Raw genomic sequence first — 18,534 nt, 5'->3', positions numbered from 1 at the left:
TCAAAGACTATTCTTAGGCTCAGAGCAAACCAAATCAAAACTGAGTGGTAGACACTCAGATGTGACAATGATTAAAACCAAAGATTTAAATAGACTTTATGAGTTTGAAAGTAATTTAATCTAGGGGGAAAAAAGTCAAATACAGAAGAATTTAACAGTACTTACACTTTAAGGAAGGTCCTTGGAAGAGAGGAATGCCCTCGCATGCATTTCCCCCAGCTCCGTGGCCTCTACTGTGTACTTACACACACTAATGGAGTTAAGAATTTAGAGAGAGAACATTCCTAGATGATCTCTGTGATTTAACACCAACTCTTTGCTTGAATCATTTATTTATAATCTTGTCCAGAGGCAAAACTCTACACTCCCCAAGCACCCCCTACCCCTCCCGGGTCTGCATCTCTGCACAGAAAGATCTAACATCAGCACAGTAAACGGGATTTCCTGTCCTGCAACTCAAAGGGGCTACTGAGTTTCAGAAGCAGCGTCCACAAACCAACATCCACACCTGTTCTTTAATAAACATCCAATTTTATTTACAAAGCATTAAAGCTTCAGCAAGAAGTAACCCAAGGCTAAGTCTCCTCTTGTACAAAACTATGGAACATTAAAAAACGAAATGGCGGGGTGGGGGGTGGGGTAGGAGGGAAGGAATAACAAAAGAGAAGAGAATATGCACATATTGTACAGACTGAGAAAAATCAAACTAGACAGAAAGTTTCAGGAGCCGAAAAAAAATTCCAAAAGCATAAATAATTATTAGGAATTGCTGCCAGAGACCATCCGACAGGGCTGAAGCCCATTTTCTCAGTAGCCAGTTTAGGAGGCGGACGTAGTAGAAACCTCCCAGCGCACGCACAAGCAGAGGACACCAAGCTACCCTGCCCACGGAAGCTAGGCAGAGACCCTCTGTACCATAGAGCTTGTGCAAGCTGGAGCTCATGGTGCACAGACAGAGATGGAATGGAAACAATGTTTGCAAAACAAAAAACATGTCCAGTGAGCCACCTGCCAATCTCAACCACTGGTCTGCTGGGAAGTAAGAAATGAAATTCACAATAAGAGCATGGGAGGGAAAAAGCAGTGGCAGCTAAAAATACAGGCATTTTGAAACCGACTAGCAGGGAGCTCTGACTTCAACTACTGAATATTCTGGTTCTAAAACATGGAGCAGGAGGAAGAGGCTCTTCCTGATGTAAGTCTACTTTGATCGCTCTCCTAAAATCCAAAAAGTAATCACCTCGTGGGGCAGCCCACAGGGGCACTGGCTGCAGGAGGACTCACACAGAGCAGAGCACAGAAATGCTCCTCAGAGGATGCCGCGACCACAGCCACGACAATAGCCACAATGACCGCTGGGTCAGGCTCAGAGCTCTCTGCAGAGAACCCCCTGCACACCTGGGATCTGGGTTCTCCGAGAATTTCGGAGAACCTCATGTACTCGTCCATCCAATCTGCTACCTTGTATATAAAAAACAGCAAAAGCAAGAAGCAGAAAGTAAAAAAAAAAAAATTTTTAAAAGCTAAGCGACCTTTCACAGAAAGGAAGAGACTGAAAACATGTCATACAGAGAAGGAGTGGGGATACAAGGGGACATTGTCCCGACTGAAAGGAAGGGACAGAGATCCACACGCAATGATAAAAAACAATTTTTCCTTGATCTTTGATTTGAACTGTGTTGCTGCTGCTTTGATTCTGGATGGTTTGACTTCCGTCCTCATGGAGATTTCCCCCACCCCAATAAAAAAGCAGCTTGTGGAGACACACCTCAGGTTGTCTCCCTCTCTGGACGCCAGCACAGGTGAAGCAACATGAACTACTAATGATTCCTTGCTGCGGATGGACGAAACCAGCGCTCTTTGGAAACCATGATTACTGAGAATGAACTACTACCGGAGGAAAACATGCCGTGAAAGGAAAACAGAGAAAAACCTCGACCCTCTTACAGCCCAGCTTCTTGAGCAAACTGGGGTATGTTAAGAAGACGGGGTCTTTCTCATCTTTCTTCCCTTTCCGAAAACTTGAAAGCTTTCGAGCACTTTCCTTTCTGCCTAGCCTCCGTACACAGTAGGGAAATACAGGAGGGTATCTGGTGAGAGAGTTAAGTTCAAAAATGGAAGACAGAATATGCAACAGAAGTTTCTCTAGGATACCGGCAGCAAAACTTCAGATGAGAATTAGTCACTTGAGGACATGCACGGAGGACGGAAGGCAAATAGGATAGGAAATGTCAGGTCAAAATGATCCTGGGCACAATAGTTAGAGGAGCAAAACTGGTCTCTTTTCTCCAGCAACATAACTAAGCATTGAAGTTTGAATGAGTCCAAACTCCTGGTGACGTCTTCACAAATCCTCATTCCTGAGAGCCTATGTGGACTTATGCTTGAAGGGGAGGGCTGCGTACTCTTCTTCCATAATTCACTTCATTCAAATATACGATTCCCTCCTTGCACCTCCTGGGTTGGAGGCAGAGGCCTTTGTTTTAAATTAAAGTCAATCTCAAATGACTGACCAGAGTGTCCAGAGGCCACATGATGGCAAAGTGGGGAAGAACGAAGCACTTCAAGCGTCTTCATAACAGTTCTGAGATCGCTCCCCCTGCTAAAGAGAGGAGACACAAAAAGACGTCTTTTAGCATCAACTTGGACCAACAGCGGGCAAGAACAGAAACACTGACGGATGCTGGATGATGCCCAACAAGCACACGTGGGCTAAGAACGCCCCCTTTACGTTAAAACCAACTCAACTCTCATTTACTCTTTACTGAAGCAACAAATAATCCATATCCCAAACCCCCATCCTAGCACTTTCCTCAGGACTGCCCCAAGGGGTGGGGGGGAAGGCAAACTGTTCAGAATTCCACACGTTTTCTAAACTGCTAACCATTCTCCAACATGTCCATAAATGCTTTACAATCCAAGGAGTGCAACAAGGAGAGGAAAGAAAATTCTAAGGTGCTACGTCTCTTCATCTTTCCTATATTAGCTTAATCAGTCACTAAATAATAATGCGCAACAGGCCCTTTTCCAAGCACCCCTGTGCCTTCGCTGACATTCTCCTCACCTTAGAATCCCAATATGGTGAAATGTTAATGAAACCTACTGCCGGCATTTCTATGCGCCAACGTCTGATCAATAAATAAAATCCTCAATAGTAAAATCCAATGAACACTTCCCTGATTATTCCATAGAAGCTGTTCAACCTCTGAGAGGACATCCTTAAATGGGCTGCTGTGAAATATTAACTAGGAAGTGTAAGAAGAGAACAAGGTGAAGAAAATCCTCCCAGATGCCATCCGGAATTGGGGGTGGGGGTCGGGGGGGAATATGCCACTTGGTAGTTATAAAATGAGTAAAAAATAACTGTCCAAGTTATAAAAGAAAATCTTATAAACTTTGCTTTTAACCCGACTTTTAAGGTAAAAGTTCAAGCACAGATGAAAACTGGCAATAAAAATATATTCCCATTTGCCTGAGGATAGATGAGAAATTAGGAGATACAAATTCTTCTAGATGCTACGTTGTTAAAAATAAAATTTAAACTTTATACAGTTCAGTAAGAAAAAAAGTTTCTTCAGCACTTCTTTTTCAGATCTCTCAACATAAAACATAACAACTTCTTGATCTGATTATTTAAAAGAATCCTTGCGGCGGGGGCATCTACTGCGCAGGACGGGACACCGTGCCTTGACCGCATTAAGGCTAGTTTGACTGACTGTGCCCACAGGTACCCTGACCAATCTTCTTTTAGCCATTTAAAAATGAACACACCATTAACGTTTTAAGACTAAATCACAACAGGAAAAACTGGTCTGATCACAAATCAATAGTATTAATAATGAGCACTCAAGATGACTAATGAGGTACATTATACTGATTATCTGAGGTCAATTAATGTTTCTCTAACATCCTCATTCATGTGGACAGACCAAAAAAAAAAAAAAAAAAAGAGGCTTGTTGAGGAATCAGGCAACAAGCCAAAACCACAGCAAGCAATAATACTATGAATAGGTAAAATACAGCAACACAAAAGAAGAGCTCCGGGCTATTTAAAATTCTGCCCCAAGGATCCACAGTATCTTGCTGCAACATAAAGGAAATCTCCAGTTACATAAAGTTAAGAAAAACTGGGCTCATGATGAGCAGCTGTTACTGGTACCTCCCGACGGCAGCCAAAGCCAAGGTGGCCTAAGAAAATGCTGGATATGAACTCTCAAAAATTACCAAATATTTCCTTAGTCCACCAGTAAGATCACAAAGAATGAGAAATACCTATGAGCTGATTTTAGCGGTTCATAAATTAGTCTTTCAAAGACAGATTGTTTAAAAAAAAAAAAAAAAAGAGCAGGAAGAGGTGGGGAAAAACCCTCACTCCCTGCGCAGCGCTCGACATGATCGGACTGAGGACTGGGGTGGCGGCTGGCACCAGGAGGGAAGTGGCACGGCCACACGCACGGAAACCCACATGGTGTCCATGTGCCCCGAGACGCAGTGTCTCTGCTTGCTCTGGCCTTCGCCACCCCCAAAAGACGCAGGTAGACACCCGCCACTTCATGCCCACCTTTCCGAGAGGCCTTTAGACCATATATGTGATGGGACACAACTCTGTCACACTCGCTGCTGGTGACATTTACTGCCAAGAAGCCCCAGTTCTCGGGCAATGCTTGAGCCCTCACAGGACAAGCGCCCTGGCGGTTCTGCTCAATGTCAAGTTTCTGTTCTGAGGACTGTTTTCCAGAGAGAATCTAGTAAGGAAATTTAAGGGAATCACAGAGATGGCGCTGATGACGTTGGTCTGGCCTCTCCGAAGGGTCCCAAGCTCAGGGCTGCCCTCACTAGGCAAGCTTCGCTGAGGGGTCCTCATGCATCAGCCGTGTGTCTTCATGGATGCGGGTCCGCTGAAGGCAGCTAACACGGATGGGCTGTTTGACGGGGAAGAATTTTCTGTAGCCCAGGTTCCAGAAGGTCAGATTATCTCTGCAGAGGTCTGTGTCTCTCCCCGTCTTCCCACGTAAGCTCCTGCGGCACTGTGCGACAGACTGTGCCCGCTCTGCCAGGGCTCGGGGGGGCTTACCCCAGAGCTCCTTCCGTAACTGGTCAACTGCAGATTTTGACGAACCGCTGCCACTGATCTAGACTGACCAACAGCACAGCCCGTGCCTACAATCCCTTGCAAATGATTTAGCTCTAATGGGAAAGTAGGGCGCGGGGGCAGAGGCGAGATCCGCCGAGCCGTGAATGTGCAGACACAACCTTCAGACGGAATCGATTTTTGAAGATGCTTCGACCTCAGGCACCCTGGATCAAGTTTCGTGTCTTTCCCTCTCCTGGAAAACCTATAATGACCGCAGACTGCTTTTTATGGGAAATCTCTGAAGTGAATATAGAACTCAACCGCCAAAGAGGTTTTTTGTTTTTTTTTTAAAAAACTCAGTGGCCTTTGCAGGGAAGCGTGGCAGGAGAACCAAGTGAAAAACAAAAGCCTGGGCCAGCCAGCCTTTGCCTGCTCTGGACCCTCCAGGCCGACCACAGCACCGGGTGAGGTCCCACTTTTGCCCTGAGAATCCTACACAAAAGACAGGAGGTTGTCCCGAAACTCAGAGGTCTGACGGAGTTATGAGACACCCAGTGTCACCACATGGGACACGCAGCCTCCGCAAAGCTCCAGCCCACGCCGCAGCTGGTCCCTGACACTGGAGGCAGCCCTGCGGAGGGAAGAAACCATGATGCCCCCGATCTGAGGTTTTTAAAAAATCCTGCCTCTCAGCACTCTCTGGCTTAATCTGGCCACTGCAGTTCTGGAGATTTCCATTCAGGAAAAGGTCAAGGAACAGGGCCAGAAAAGCCAGGAGAAAAATGGGAGGAAGGAAGTGGTTTATGTGGGGAAGCGCGCCCCACACAGGGTCTTGAGAAGCTGGTGAGATGTCTGTGTCCTCTAGGCAGCTGTTCCGTGTGTGTGTGGGGGGGGGGGAGTCATAAGCGGGTAGCATCCCCCTGGCCTGGAACCTAGAAGTCTCCTCTAGTCACTTTAAAGGGTGAAGCAGTTGAAACAGCTGCCTCTCACTAAAGCTGGTCAACTCAAGCACCCGATAAAAATACTGCACAAAGTCAGAGTCTAGTTTACAGCACTCTGCTCTTCAAGATACAGCTTCTAGCCTTTACTGAGATCAGAACCTCATTTAACCTTGTCAGCAAAGTGAGCAGAAATACACTTCTAATGGGCCCTAGATCCTGGCATGCACTCTTGCTAGGAGGTCGAAACGCTGACTTCTAAGACTGACGTGTCTATTTTACATACAACACAAAATTTCATGGCGAACTATTCAGTATTAGGAGAATTTTTAGGAAATAAAGATGGCTGAGTAAACTTCCCCACATTTGATGCTGACTCTCATTTAGACATCTCTGAAGTACAGCTAGGAAACACCATTGTTCTTACACTCTGTGCTCTAAAATCTGACAGCGATTCATGGTAAACCCCTTGGGGAAGGCCAAAGATACTGACTGAATCAACTATAATTAAAAGTCACTGTACTAGAACACTGTATTAAAGGGAGGAAAATGTGAGTTTCCAAAAACTTTTAAATGGTTTATATGCCATACCCATACTATTAAAAAGCAAATGATTAATTACTCACAGGTTCTGAAGAAGCTAGGAGACTATGTCCTACAATATTTCAATTAATTCAGTACGTTTGGCCACATCTTATTTATTTATTGATCTTTAAGTGGGCCTCATGCCCAGCATGGAACCCAACGCGGGGCTTGAACTCACGACCCTGGATCAAGACCTGAGCTGAGATCAAGAGTCGGATGCTTAACTGACTGAGCCACCAGGCATCCCTCTGGCCACATTTTAAATCACCCTGAAGCACTTCAGCTCTCTTTAAGCCAGAGGAATCTATTTCAATTTAAACCACGTTTTTCTGTACTGGCATCTGCTTGTACAAAAAAAGAGGTTATAGAGGGATCTTCTTCTTTTTTTTACATTAATCAATTACTGACCTGCAATCTTTGTTGGCAATAGCCATGTTAACTCTTCCCAGCTATTTAAAAATATACGGACAGCCTTAAGTGGACTCAGTGTGGAGGTGCGGACCGGTTATCAGTGGAACATGGTAAATACTGCTGTTGAAACACGCTGGTGCTCTGTGCCATGTGTTGGCCGTGAACACCTGAAGTCTGCATCTAGCACATGTGAGGTAGAATTACTCAAAGTGAGTCACTGAGTCGGCTTAGATTCCCGACAGAAGGGAATTCATGTTCACACGATTAACTGATTGCGGGTGGACCTCAAACAAGGAACTGTCGCCCATTCTAGTCATGTGTCCCATCAGCACACGGGGGGGGGGGGGGTCACACCCTGAAGTTGAAAATTTTAAAGAAAGAGGAAAAAAACCTGAGTACAACCGCTGGTAGCTGCTCAGTCCTGTCCCTGAGTCTACTGAGCTAGCCATGGGAAACCAAGAGCACTGTTTTCACTAAAGCAGGGCTTGTACACAGAACAACATTTTCCAATCAGAAAAGAAATGGACTCCACTTGATTACTATTTTCCAAACAAGAGATCATGTAGCCTACATTCACAAGTATTTGACAGGAAATTAAAATTGTTCTCCGTCCCCCAATAAACCCTCTCAATCATATAAAAGTGACAGAACTCAGAAGGTTTCAAAGGCGCAGGTGTTAAGAAGCTACACGGATACTGTAAGTGCTTTTTGGTAATAATCTCCTATTTGGAAAAACATTTCACCTTCTTCCTTAACATGATGGTACTACTGACAAGTTTTTGTTACTGCTTCTAGACGATGGAGAAAGAGCCACCACCTCTGGGATTTGACCAGTTTAAAGAAAGACATAATGGGCATCTTCCCCACAAAAATATTCACACAGTATTCTGCGTGCAGTATCAGAGGAATACAGATTCCTGGACGCTTACTGATGGACCCAAGGTTAAGAGCCACTGAATTAAGCCAAATCTGTTTAGCCTGCCCTCGGTGTCAGCCTAACACTCTGTGAAAGTCCACCAGCGGGAAAAGGAGGGAAGGAAGGAGAGGATGCTGCAGCTAAACGGAGTCGGGGCTGTACAAAGCAAGGCCGCGAAGCAAGCCAGACAGCACTCCCAGTGTGTCCTTACCTGCCAACGGCTGGCTGAGCTCCGCCTGCACTTTACCCTTCGCTGATCCTTCCAGAGGTAAACCTCTGTCCCCTTTGTAGAGTTTCGGTTTAAATGGAGAATCTTTCTCTTTACCTTTTGATCCTTTAGGCCGGCCTGCTTGCTTCTTCTTGGATTTGCCATCCCCCTTCACACCCAGTAGTGGATGGACTTCTGTAAAAGGACAGAGAGGCACGGGAAGGGATCCACACGCCGCCCATCCCAGCACCCCACCAAGGCACAGGGCCGCACACCATGACTCCCTGGGAGCAAAGAATGGCACTCTCCTGTCCCAGACTCCTTGATACTCGGAGAGAAGTGCGCACTTACTAATCATAAAACTATGAAAGAGTGGCTGCTGAATGAGAAACGGTCGCTTGGCCAAAGGGCACACGTGGTCTCCACGGCCTGCCACAGCAGCTCTAACCAAAAAGGCAGCTGAGAGACACAGGGACAAGGGGTCACACTGAGCCAGACCAGGAACACGCGCGCTCACTGGCAGGCGAGAACCGAAAGGGAGGGGGGCCTTGGATCCAGGCCAACCAGGGCGACAATCCTGACTCTTCCACTTCCCGAGTCCTTGGGTAAGCCACCTGACCTCTCCAAGCCTAAATTTTCTCCTTTGTAAAGCAGAGACAATGAAACAGCCTGCGGAGTGGATGTAACACTCAGCAGTGACGCATACGCACAGCAGCGCCTGAAATCGGCAGGTGCGCCAGCAGCCATCAGGGAAACATGGAGCTGTGTAATGAACGGACCGCGGCCAGCGAAAAGAGAGGAGGATGATCAATGGCTGGCGTGCGCGTGCGCGCGCGCACACACACACACACACACACGCCCCAACCTGCCCCCAGAGGTGAGAATAAAAGCTTCTGGAGACAGAATGTAAAGGCAGGGAGGAAGAATGAAGAGATTATCCAGGTCTGACCAGTACTGTACCACCCAATAAAACCACTCTACAGGAAGACAAGATGGTGTAACGAAACAAACTCTGAGCCAGAGGTCAGAAGATGTCAGGTTGTCATTTAAGCAAGTACCAGAAGGCACAATGTCTCCATTTTAAAAGAGAAGTGAAAGCAGACGAAATCATTACAAAGTTGTAAGGAGTTATTTAAAAAAAAAAAAGACTCCAGGGAAATTTCCTTTGAGGTAAAAATCACTCCAATGAGAAATTACCAGACTGTGTTGGAAAGTAAGAAGTGATGTCTACCGGGGAAACAGGGAGAAGACGCAGCCCTTACCATCATTAGGTACTCCTTGAAGTTCTATATTGGTTGTTTTGGGTTTCTTCTTCGGTGGCTGGGACCCATCTGCTGAAGACTGCCTCTTCTTCTCTGAACTAGCCCCTTCATCCATCAGGGAGGTTTGGACCGCATCCGGTGGGGGGCCGTAAGGATTTTCTTCTGGATCTTCTACCTCAGGGGCAATGGGTAAATACAACAGAGCCTTTGAATCTTCCAGCTCTTCATCACTATTGGGAACAGGATCAGGCAAGGGATTGGAAAAAAGAGGAGACAGTTGCTTAAACCATGAACCCTTCCTCTAGGGCAGAATCACCTATATTAACCATAAGCAACAGGTATGGATCTAGAATTTTAAGAAAGCCAAGATGATTAAAAGAAAATCAGACAATATGAATAACAAAATCAGTAGCAAAAATAAATGGTATAAATGAATTATCTCAGTTCTTCAGATTTTCTTTCAGGGGAAAAGGGAAGGGATTTCTTGTACACCAAAGGAGTTCTCGCTTTGAACTAATGAACGGAGGACAAACGGGCAAGGCGAGCAGTACACCAGGGCCCGAGGGGGAGAAGGAGGAGCGCCCTGCGGCCTTGCCTGCAGAGGCGGCTCACCTGCTACAGAAGGCAGCAATCGGGTCCACACTGGTGACATCGACCTCCTCGTCCTCGGCAGCGTCAGCCCCTGCAGGAGAGAAACAGCACAGGTGTGAGAAGGAAAAAAACAGCTTCTTACTTGCAACTTAATGATTTCCGTAAACTAAAATTCAAGAGAAACAAAGGAGGAAAGCCAACAGTTGGTTTTCCTCCATCATTCAACAAGTGGGCGTCGAGCTGCCAACCTATGCTGGGCACTGGGGATACAGTGATGACCAAGAAAGCTGCACACAGTCCGTCAGTAGAACCTAACCACGGAGACAGATAAACAGATAATTTCAATTCAATACAGTAAGTGTGATGCGCTAGGGAGGTGAGAAGGAGAACAACTTATGTGAGTTTGGAAAGGCTTCACATGACATAATCCAGCAGCGTCAACACAATCCAGAACATGCCGCCTCCCTGGTGACCTTCCTAAAACGTGGCGGGGGTGGGGGGGAGATGCACATGTATTACACAAGTAAGGACCAGCACTTCCAAGCTGGAAGAACCAACCCCAATCCCAATTCCCCGATTCCTGGCACCATCAAGTGGTCCAGCAGGCAATGACCCGTGGCGTTAATTACTTGGTGAGTAATTAACTTACAACCAGGAATACTAAGCATTTGAACAGAAGAACCCCTATTAGATATAAAACCCTGTGTTAGACAACCATGGGGATTAAAAAGTCAAACCTCACCCAGGGGTGCCTGGGTGGCTCAGTGGGTTAAAGCCTCTGCCTTCGGCTCAGGACATGATCCCAGGGTCCTGGGATCGAGCCCAGCATCGGACTCTGCTCAGCAGGGAGCCTGCTTCCTCCTCTCTCTCTGCCTGCGTCTCTGCCTACTTGTGATCTCTGTCTGTCAAATAAATAAAAAGTCAAATCTCTACTCTAAAGGAGCTTCCTACCTAGTTCAGAAATTGAGATTAAAAATAATAATGAGGGACGCCTGGCTGGGTCAGTCGGTAGAGTGGGCGACTCCTGTTCTTGGGGTTGTGAGTTCAAGCCCTGCATTAGGCACAGAGTTTACTTAAAAAGCAAACAAACATTGATCACTATCAAAATCTTAATCAAATATAACATCTGAATGCTTACCTTGGCCTAGGCCCTACCCTGGTACCTTACACGAATTCTCTTACACCCCCCAACCCTAGAAGGCAGGTTCTATTATTACCACTATCTTACAGATGAGGAAACTCAGGTTTAGAGAGTAATAAGCAATTTTCCCCAGGCAGTCGAACTCCAGAACTCGTGCTATTTACCTTCATCTTCCTGCCATGAGGGTGACAGTAGCTAACACGGACTGAGCACCCCGCTCGTGCAGGTGATCATGTGATCAAGTGATCACGTGATCATCCGTAATTCACCAGGAAACACAGCAAAATGGCAAGAGAGCTGCTGAACCCCGGCAAAAAGGCTCACAGAAGCCCTCAGCTGATGCGATCCACATGGAGACTCTCAGAACACTGTCAAAACTGTGGAAGCATAAAGAAAGAGAGTGCAGTCGAGAAATATTACCTGTCTGCTCAGGCTCACTCTTATCTTCATCTTCAATATCAAACTCAGATTCCCTTTCCTCATATTCCACATTTTCATCCAACTCCTTGAAGTCTGGGGCAAAGGCACTCCAGTTTTCCTACGCCGCAAACAGAACACACTACTTAACCGTATGAGAACGCAGTGATCTGCAAGCTCGACATTACTGACAGGAACGAAAGATCGGACGGAGCACACGAGAGACTCAGAACTTGGGAGAACAAATCTGGCAGATAAGAAAAATGAGGTATCTATAGGTTTTACTGTCTCAAGGTATTTAGATCTTAAACTTTCCAAGTTCTTAAACTACAGTTCTTTCATGAGAACTGCCATCTTTAATCTTTTTAAGATGTAATTATCAGGTAAAAATGCTACATTTTCTTAGGAGTACAAGGATTACAAACATAATTAAAAGTTGTTCAAAATAAAACCAAGATATAAAACAGAAACTAACAAAGTTGAAAATAAGAAAAGCACAAGAAAACTCTCTCTAGGTAACAGAGAAATGTAACAGAAAGTATACCAGACTTTCTCCCTGAAGACAGAGGTAGTAAATCAGCTTTGGACCAAAACCTTCCTATCAAAATAAAGCAAAACTGAACTGATTTAATTAGGTTACAAGAATCACATGCAAAAGAAATTAAATAGGTCATTTTTAGCTTACAACCCATAAGGGTCTGTGATATAAAGAAAGGATATCTAGCTTCAAAGCAACTGAAGCAGAAAAAATACTTACTACTTGGTTTTGTGCCCAGATAGATACCACTCCACTTGAAATGGATGCTATGATGGGTCGAACAGGGTGCCACTAAATTTAAGGAAAGAAAGGATAATTGGCTCTAAGAACGGATCCGAGATTGTCTGTTACACATCAGTAACAAGAGCAAGTTCCTGTCCTACTCACAGCCACATCCAAGAGAAGCTCTCCTCTTGTCCCGTGGAGGATCTTCACCAGGTTGCCAATGCTTTTCTCCCAGATGTACAAGGCATGCTGCCGGGCTGAGCCAGCCACTATGTATTCCCCATCCCCAGAGAAACAACATTTCTTCCACGGGGTCCTGAAGGACAAAGAAAGCACCCAAGGAGAACCAGAAGCTGAGCTCAGGTCACGAACTGACCCATATTCTTCTAGGTGGCCATACACACCTATTTACCAAGTCCTGCAACTTCTGCATGGGCTCCGGCTCTCCGTCTCTTCCACAAGTTAAGATTTCTCTGCCATCATAAACTCGGATTATCCGATCTGCTGTGTTAATTAAAAAGCAACTAGAGAAAGGATAAAAACATCAACACAAGAGGTCAGAAATCGGTTTCTGTTAACGTTTTCTGTTCCTACCTGTTAGAACAGTACCATAGAAAAACCACTCCAGTGAGAGGAGACTCCGTGATAGGCCGGAACACTTATGTATTTACTTGCCACCTTCCAAAGCGAAAGAGAATTTGAAGTGAAGATATGTTGTATGCTTTCTGTGTATCCCTGAACCCTATGTGCACAAACTGATCTTCAGAATTTTTTTAAAAAATCTTGAGTATTTGATTAAAATCCAAGACCTCTAAACCGAAACCAGCTTGCTGGATTCCCAATGTTGTAGTTAGACATAGGATGAATGCTTCATTTCTCTGACCTACCTTATACATAGCACAATCTTCCTAATGAGCTGATAAACAATGTCATTTTAAAATGTTAACTTTTGAGGGGCCTGGATGGCTCAGTGGGTTAAAGCATCTGTCTTCGGCTTGGGTCGTGGTCCCGGGGTTCTGGGATCGAGCCCCGCATCGGGCTCTCTGCTCAGCGGGGAACCTGCTCCCCCCCACCACCTGCCTGTCTGCCTGTGATCTCTGTCTAATAAATACATAAAATCTTTTTTAAAAAACAAATAAAATGTTCAACTTTTTACTATAATGACATTGGAAATCTGTCTAAAAGGTAAATTATTTCACTACTTTCCTACCGACGTCACTAAGTTTTCCTGAATTCAAAAGAATTTTGAACATGAATGTCCAAAGTACAAAGGCTGCCCCTATACGAGACAGGACTGTCACTTCTCTTCCTGACACTGACAACCTAACTCTTCTCGTTTCTTTTGACGTATCTACTTCTAGCTGGGTAACCAAACTTACCAGAAAAACATCTGAAACTAAAAGGGTAAATAGTTTTACGTAAACAGAGTGTATGTTCAATTACTGTGAGAATTCTGCGACATCACTTCGGGTTATAACAACAGCTGATCTTTACCCAGATCGTACCATGTGGCAGGCATTATAGCTCTACGCATATACACCCAGATATCTTTCCTGCAAAGGGACGGCCTGCTCATCTCCAGAAAAAGAGGATGTGACTGCCAACTCAGTGCAATAAATTTTATGAACATAAAAAAACAGATACTGACAGTTTCTAGTTATTTTTAAAGTAAACTTTCTTAAAGATTTAGGTATCATATACACAAAAACTGTGAATCTCAATGTATTTTTGCATTCTACTCACTTTTAAAACTGTCCCTAAAAAGACAAGGTCTCACCTCCCCTTCCGGGCAAACTCTATGGACTTAATTGCTGTGGTATTGCTTGTTCCAGTTGTTACTCTGAAGGAAGCAACAAGATCCTGAGAATCTGTTTTTAGGACCAAAATCTAAAGTTCAAAGGAAAAAAAAAAAGTTAAGTATTCTGGTAACTTACAGTTATTAGATCTGGCTTCCGTTTCTAAGACTGGGTAAAAATATAAACATCTTGTGTATTCAACCTGATTAACTGATACTGCCTTTTAATTCTCCAAACCATGTCTTAGTATGTTCTTAAAATACAACGTTTAGTGTTAAAGACAAATACCGTATGAGTCCACTTACATAAGGTACCTAGGGGAGCCAAATTCATAGATCTACAAAGTAGAGTGATGGTTGTCAGGGGCTGGGGAGGGAACAAGGAATAGGAGGTTTCTGCTTAGTAAGTACAGGGTTTCAGTTTTATAAGATGAAAAAAATTTTTGGAGATACATGGTGGTGATGGGTACACAATAATGTGAATGTAGTTAATACCACTAAACTACACATTTAAGAGTGGTTAAGATGGTAAATTTTATGTTGTATTTTACGGTATGTGTATTTTACCACATTTCCAAAAACGGCCACTTTCTAAAGGCAGCCATGAAATTATACTAGCCTATATACCCCAATCACCAAAAACAAAAAACAACAAAACAAGTTGCCTATACAAACTCTAAGCTTAAAAGGGACCTTAAAGGGGCGCCTGCATGGCTCAGTCATCTGAGCATCAGATTCTTGGTTTCGGTTCAGTTTGGGTCTCAGGGTCAAGAGATCAGGTCCCACACTCAGCAGGGAATCTGCTTCTCTCCCTCCCAAACTCCCTCTGCCCCTCCCCTCCACTCATGCACATGGGTGTGCACCAAGCTCAAATCTTTAAAAACAAACAAACAAAAAACCAAAATAAAACAGGGACCTTAAAAGCCCAGCTAACTTCTTACTCCACAAAACTATAGGTTAAGCTGGCCTGAATTATACAATATATACAGAACTAGCTATTAAGACATTTTCATCAAATGTGTTCCATTTTATAATATGGCTTTTTAATTTTATAAACAAGTCACGGCCCTTCGTTATTAGCAAAAGGCCCTTCTACCCTTTCTAGCCCAAGAAGTCTCTGATCACTCTAAATCAACAGAACAGAAATTATCACGAAGGCGTGAGATAAAAGCAGGCCACAGTTGCCACAAGGAGAAGACACGCTTAGTCCAGGGATAAAAAACATTTCCAAGGAAGCAGAACAAGTCAACATGAAGTAAGCCAGTGCACAGGATGACTGACGCTTATTTCACGAGCTTCCAGGCTTACCTTGCCTTTTGCATTTCCCGTATAGATATATTCCCCTCGCCTATCAAAAGATGCAACCACGTTCAAATCGGAGTCATCGTCTACCGGCAGAACAACATGCTTGGAATCTGAAAGGGTCAACATGACAGGAGCAGATTTCATGGGACACACGAGAACCTTGTTCCTGTTTAAAAATATGAACAGTACATTGGCTGTTGCTTTGGTATCCGAAGGCTGATTCTCCTGCCCTCTTCCCTGAGCCCTGTCACTACCTCCATCAACTCTCCCAGCTCAAGCAAATTTAAAAGAGTGAAAAAGCCTGAAGTCTAAATGTCTAATAACAGGGAAATGACTGAACATAGTTGTTGGGATCCTAGTTTGACCAAATAAAATGCAGTCATTAAAAATAAATATGAAGCAGCAGCAAACTAGAAGAAATACGTATGCAATAAAAAGGCAAAATGCTAACAAAAACTGTGTAATATACATAATTTATGTACATCTCATCTGCTTTGTGAGCTATATACAGCACTAGATAACAAGCATTATACTTAGAGAGAAGTTGACTAATAGCGAACCAAGAGAAATGAAGACAGTTACGTCTGGGTAATGGAATGGTGGGTAACTCTTTTTCTTAAATGTAGTTTTAAACGTAGCTTCATTTTTTGTTTAAAGTAGTTTTAACATTCAAACTATTTCCCTCTAAAGAAATTCAAATAACCAGGGGACGATGGAGGATAAGGGGCTGGGGTGTGTGTGTGTGTGTGTGTGTGGAAAGCTCCAGGTCAAGGACCAGTTAATTATTCTTCCTACCTCTGCCCACTTCCAAAGCCTGAACACTGCCTGGTTTTTAATTATATGGATACAGTAACAGTCTCCTTAAAAACTATGCAGTGGAGCCAACCTAGACAGAAACATCGTTTTATGCAGACGATTTGAAGAGATGTGTGCTCTTGCCTCCTACAGCCCCCCACTGCAACTGTCATGATCCCGGAGCTAGTCCACAGAGAATGAGACCCTCCCCGGGAGGAGCAGCGCAGATGAAACATACTGATCTCGCGGATGGTACTGGACTTTCAGGATGGGTGAGGGGAACCGAAACCTCTGGTCGCAGTCGCCAGAAAGAACGTCCCACTGCGACACTATGTTGTCCGTGGAAGCGCTCACGAGCTTATGGCCGTCTCGACTCCAGCTAGGAGAAAAAGGGGTAGTTTAGCACATATTGTAAGTTCAAGTACACTGTACCAACTCTTAAGGATAAAAATGCATGAGTCACATCCTGCCCTAGCTGCAGGAACCAACAATAATTCTTTCTTTTTATATTTACTCAAATCCACAAACTTTCCCAACGAAACAATGAATAATGTCTTCATGACATTTTTGTATGGAGTAACAAATGCTCCTAACAGTTCAAGACAACAGTAACAAGTGGCTCCAGGAAATAAAAGACTCAAATGTTTAAGAGTCTACAGTCCGCTCGCCCTTAAATGTTGAGGTAACAAGTATTTCGGGGGTCGGGGGTGAGGGAGCACCTAAGCTTTCTGAGGCTGTCCCAGAAACAGCACCACCACAGCGTACACAAAACAACAGAAGTAAGTATCCGTTATTTAAAATAACTAAGAAAGGATTTAATTCCTCCTGCTAAGTATAGCTAAACACCCTGAACATTACACATAAAACAAACACAAAAAGACTGGGGGCGCCTGGGTGGCTCAGTCGGTTAAGAGTCTGCCTTCAGCTCAGGTCATGATCTCAGTTCAGGGTCCTGGGATCGAGCTCCACGTCGGACTCCACGTCGGACTCCCCGCTCAGCCAGGAACCTACTTCTCCCTCTCCCGCTGCTCCTGCTTATACTCTTTCAATCTCTCTCAAATAAACAAAATCTTTATTTAAAAAAAAAAAAGACTCTGAAGGGCAGAGGAAAGACTGATTGGCTAGAGACTATAGGATATGAGGAATGACACATTAGAAAGTTCCTTGGACTCTCTCTCCGCCTGCCTCTCTGCCCTCTCTGCCTACTTGTGATCTCTCTCTCTCTCTGTCAAATAAATAAAATCTTAAAAAAAAAGAAAAAAGGAAATTTCCTTGGATTTTCTTTTTTGCCTTATATATATCCCAGACTGAATGATGGAAAAACCAACAGCCCAACAATACCAATAGGCTCACACAAATAAGGCCTCAAAAAGAGCCTGCTTCCACTAGCCAAAGGACCAGCAAAGGACGGCACAGAGAGACAGAAAACTTTAGGCAATAATGACTCTACTCTAGCAACCACCGTGGAAAAAACTGCAGCCCCACCTCCATCCCAGTCAACAGAATCTAAACAGAATCTCGACCTCCACTCTTTCCTAGTCATAGCAAGGCACCCTTCTCCACTAACTGCACTGGTCCCAGAGAAACCTCAGCGGGCAGCCAGATTTCCATACCCACCAGCCTGGAACGAGGGCTCCCACAGCAGTGGAGGCCACTGGAGAACAGGAAGAAGGTACTCCTATCCCTCCCAGCCAGCATGGTTCAGACCAGGAGGCCAGTGGGGAACCTCCACTTCTATCCCCACCTAGCATAGTGAAGCCAAGAAGCTTGGACATCTAACCCACCTGGCAATTAACAAGACGTCGCCCTTTCTTCTCTGCTGGTACAGTGTCAAAGGAGGCCAGTTAAAACACAAGATTTAAATACGACCTACAGTCTTACAACACAATACCCCAAACGCCCAAGTTTCAATTGAAAATGACTATCAATCTAAGAACAACAACAACAAAAATCTCAACCTGAATGAGATAAGACAATCAACAGATATTAACAGTGACATAATACAGATGTTAGAATTATCTGACAAGGATTTTAATGCAGTCATCATAAATATGTTTCAGTAAGTAATTACGAACATGCTTGAAATAAATGAAAACAACAAAAGTATCAGCAAAGAAATAAAAGATGCAGGGAAGACCTGAATTTTAGAAATGAAACACAAACTGAAATAAGAAATCCTATAGATGGGTACAGGAGCCAATGGAGGAGGAAAGAATCAGTGAACTGGAAAACAGTAATAATTACCCAATCTGAGTAAGAGAAAAAACAGACCAAAAAAAATGAACAGAACCTCAGGGACTTGTGGGACTGTAATAAAAGATCTACGATCCACG

The 18,534-nt window shown here is 44.2% G+C and overlaps 1 protein-coding gene across 2 annotated transcripts in view; it reads right to left on the bottom strand.

Annotated features, from left to right (window-relative positions):
* Positions 1 to 516: 516 nt before the first annotated feature.
* Positions 517 to 18,534, bottom strand: part of RBBP5 (RB binding protein 5, histone lysine methyltransferase complex subunit) — a 36,904-nt gene continuing 18,886 nt past the window's right edge. Inside the window, exons 4-14 of one of the 2 annotated variants that reach the window (XM_080824182.1) lie at positions 16,440 to 16,580; positions 15,410 to 15,572; positions 14,084 to 14,193; positions 12,711 to 12,830; positions 12,469 to 12,622; positions 12,301 to 12,372; positions 11,547 to 11,664; positions 10,007 to 10,076; positions 9,395 to 9,624; positions 8,136 to 8,327; positions 517 to 2,602 (exon numbers count right to left, since the gene is read on the bottom strand). In XM_080824182.1, the coding sequence (XP_080680308.1) occupies positions 2,574 to 2,602; positions 8,136 to 8,327; positions 9,395 to 9,624; positions 10,007 to 10,076; positions 11,547 to 11,664; positions 12,301 to 12,372; positions 12,469 to 12,622; positions 12,711 to 12,830; positions 14,084 to 14,193; positions 15,410 to 15,572; positions 16,440 to 16,580 (1,399 nt within the window). In that variant the 3' untranslated portion in view covers positions 517 to 2,573. The remainder of the gene's footprint in view (positions 2,603 to 8,135; positions 8,328 to 9,394; positions 9,625 to 10,006; positions 10,077 to 11,546; positions 11,665 to 12,300; positions 12,373 to 12,468; positions 12,623 to 12,710; positions 12,831 to 14,083; positions 14,194 to 15,409; positions 15,573 to 16,439; positions 16,581 to 18,534) is intronic. The other variant, XM_080824183.1, reaches the window with a different exon arrangement.

Source organism: Martes martes (genome assembly GCF_963455335.1).
Source record: "Martes martes genome assembly, chromosome: 15".
NCBI classification, from domain to species: Eukaryota; Metazoa; Chordata; class Mammalia; order Carnivora; family Mustelidae; genus Martes; species Martes martes.
The sequence above is the reverse complement of the archived record's forward strand: the minus strand, read 5'-3'. Positions and strand labels throughout refer to the sequence as shown.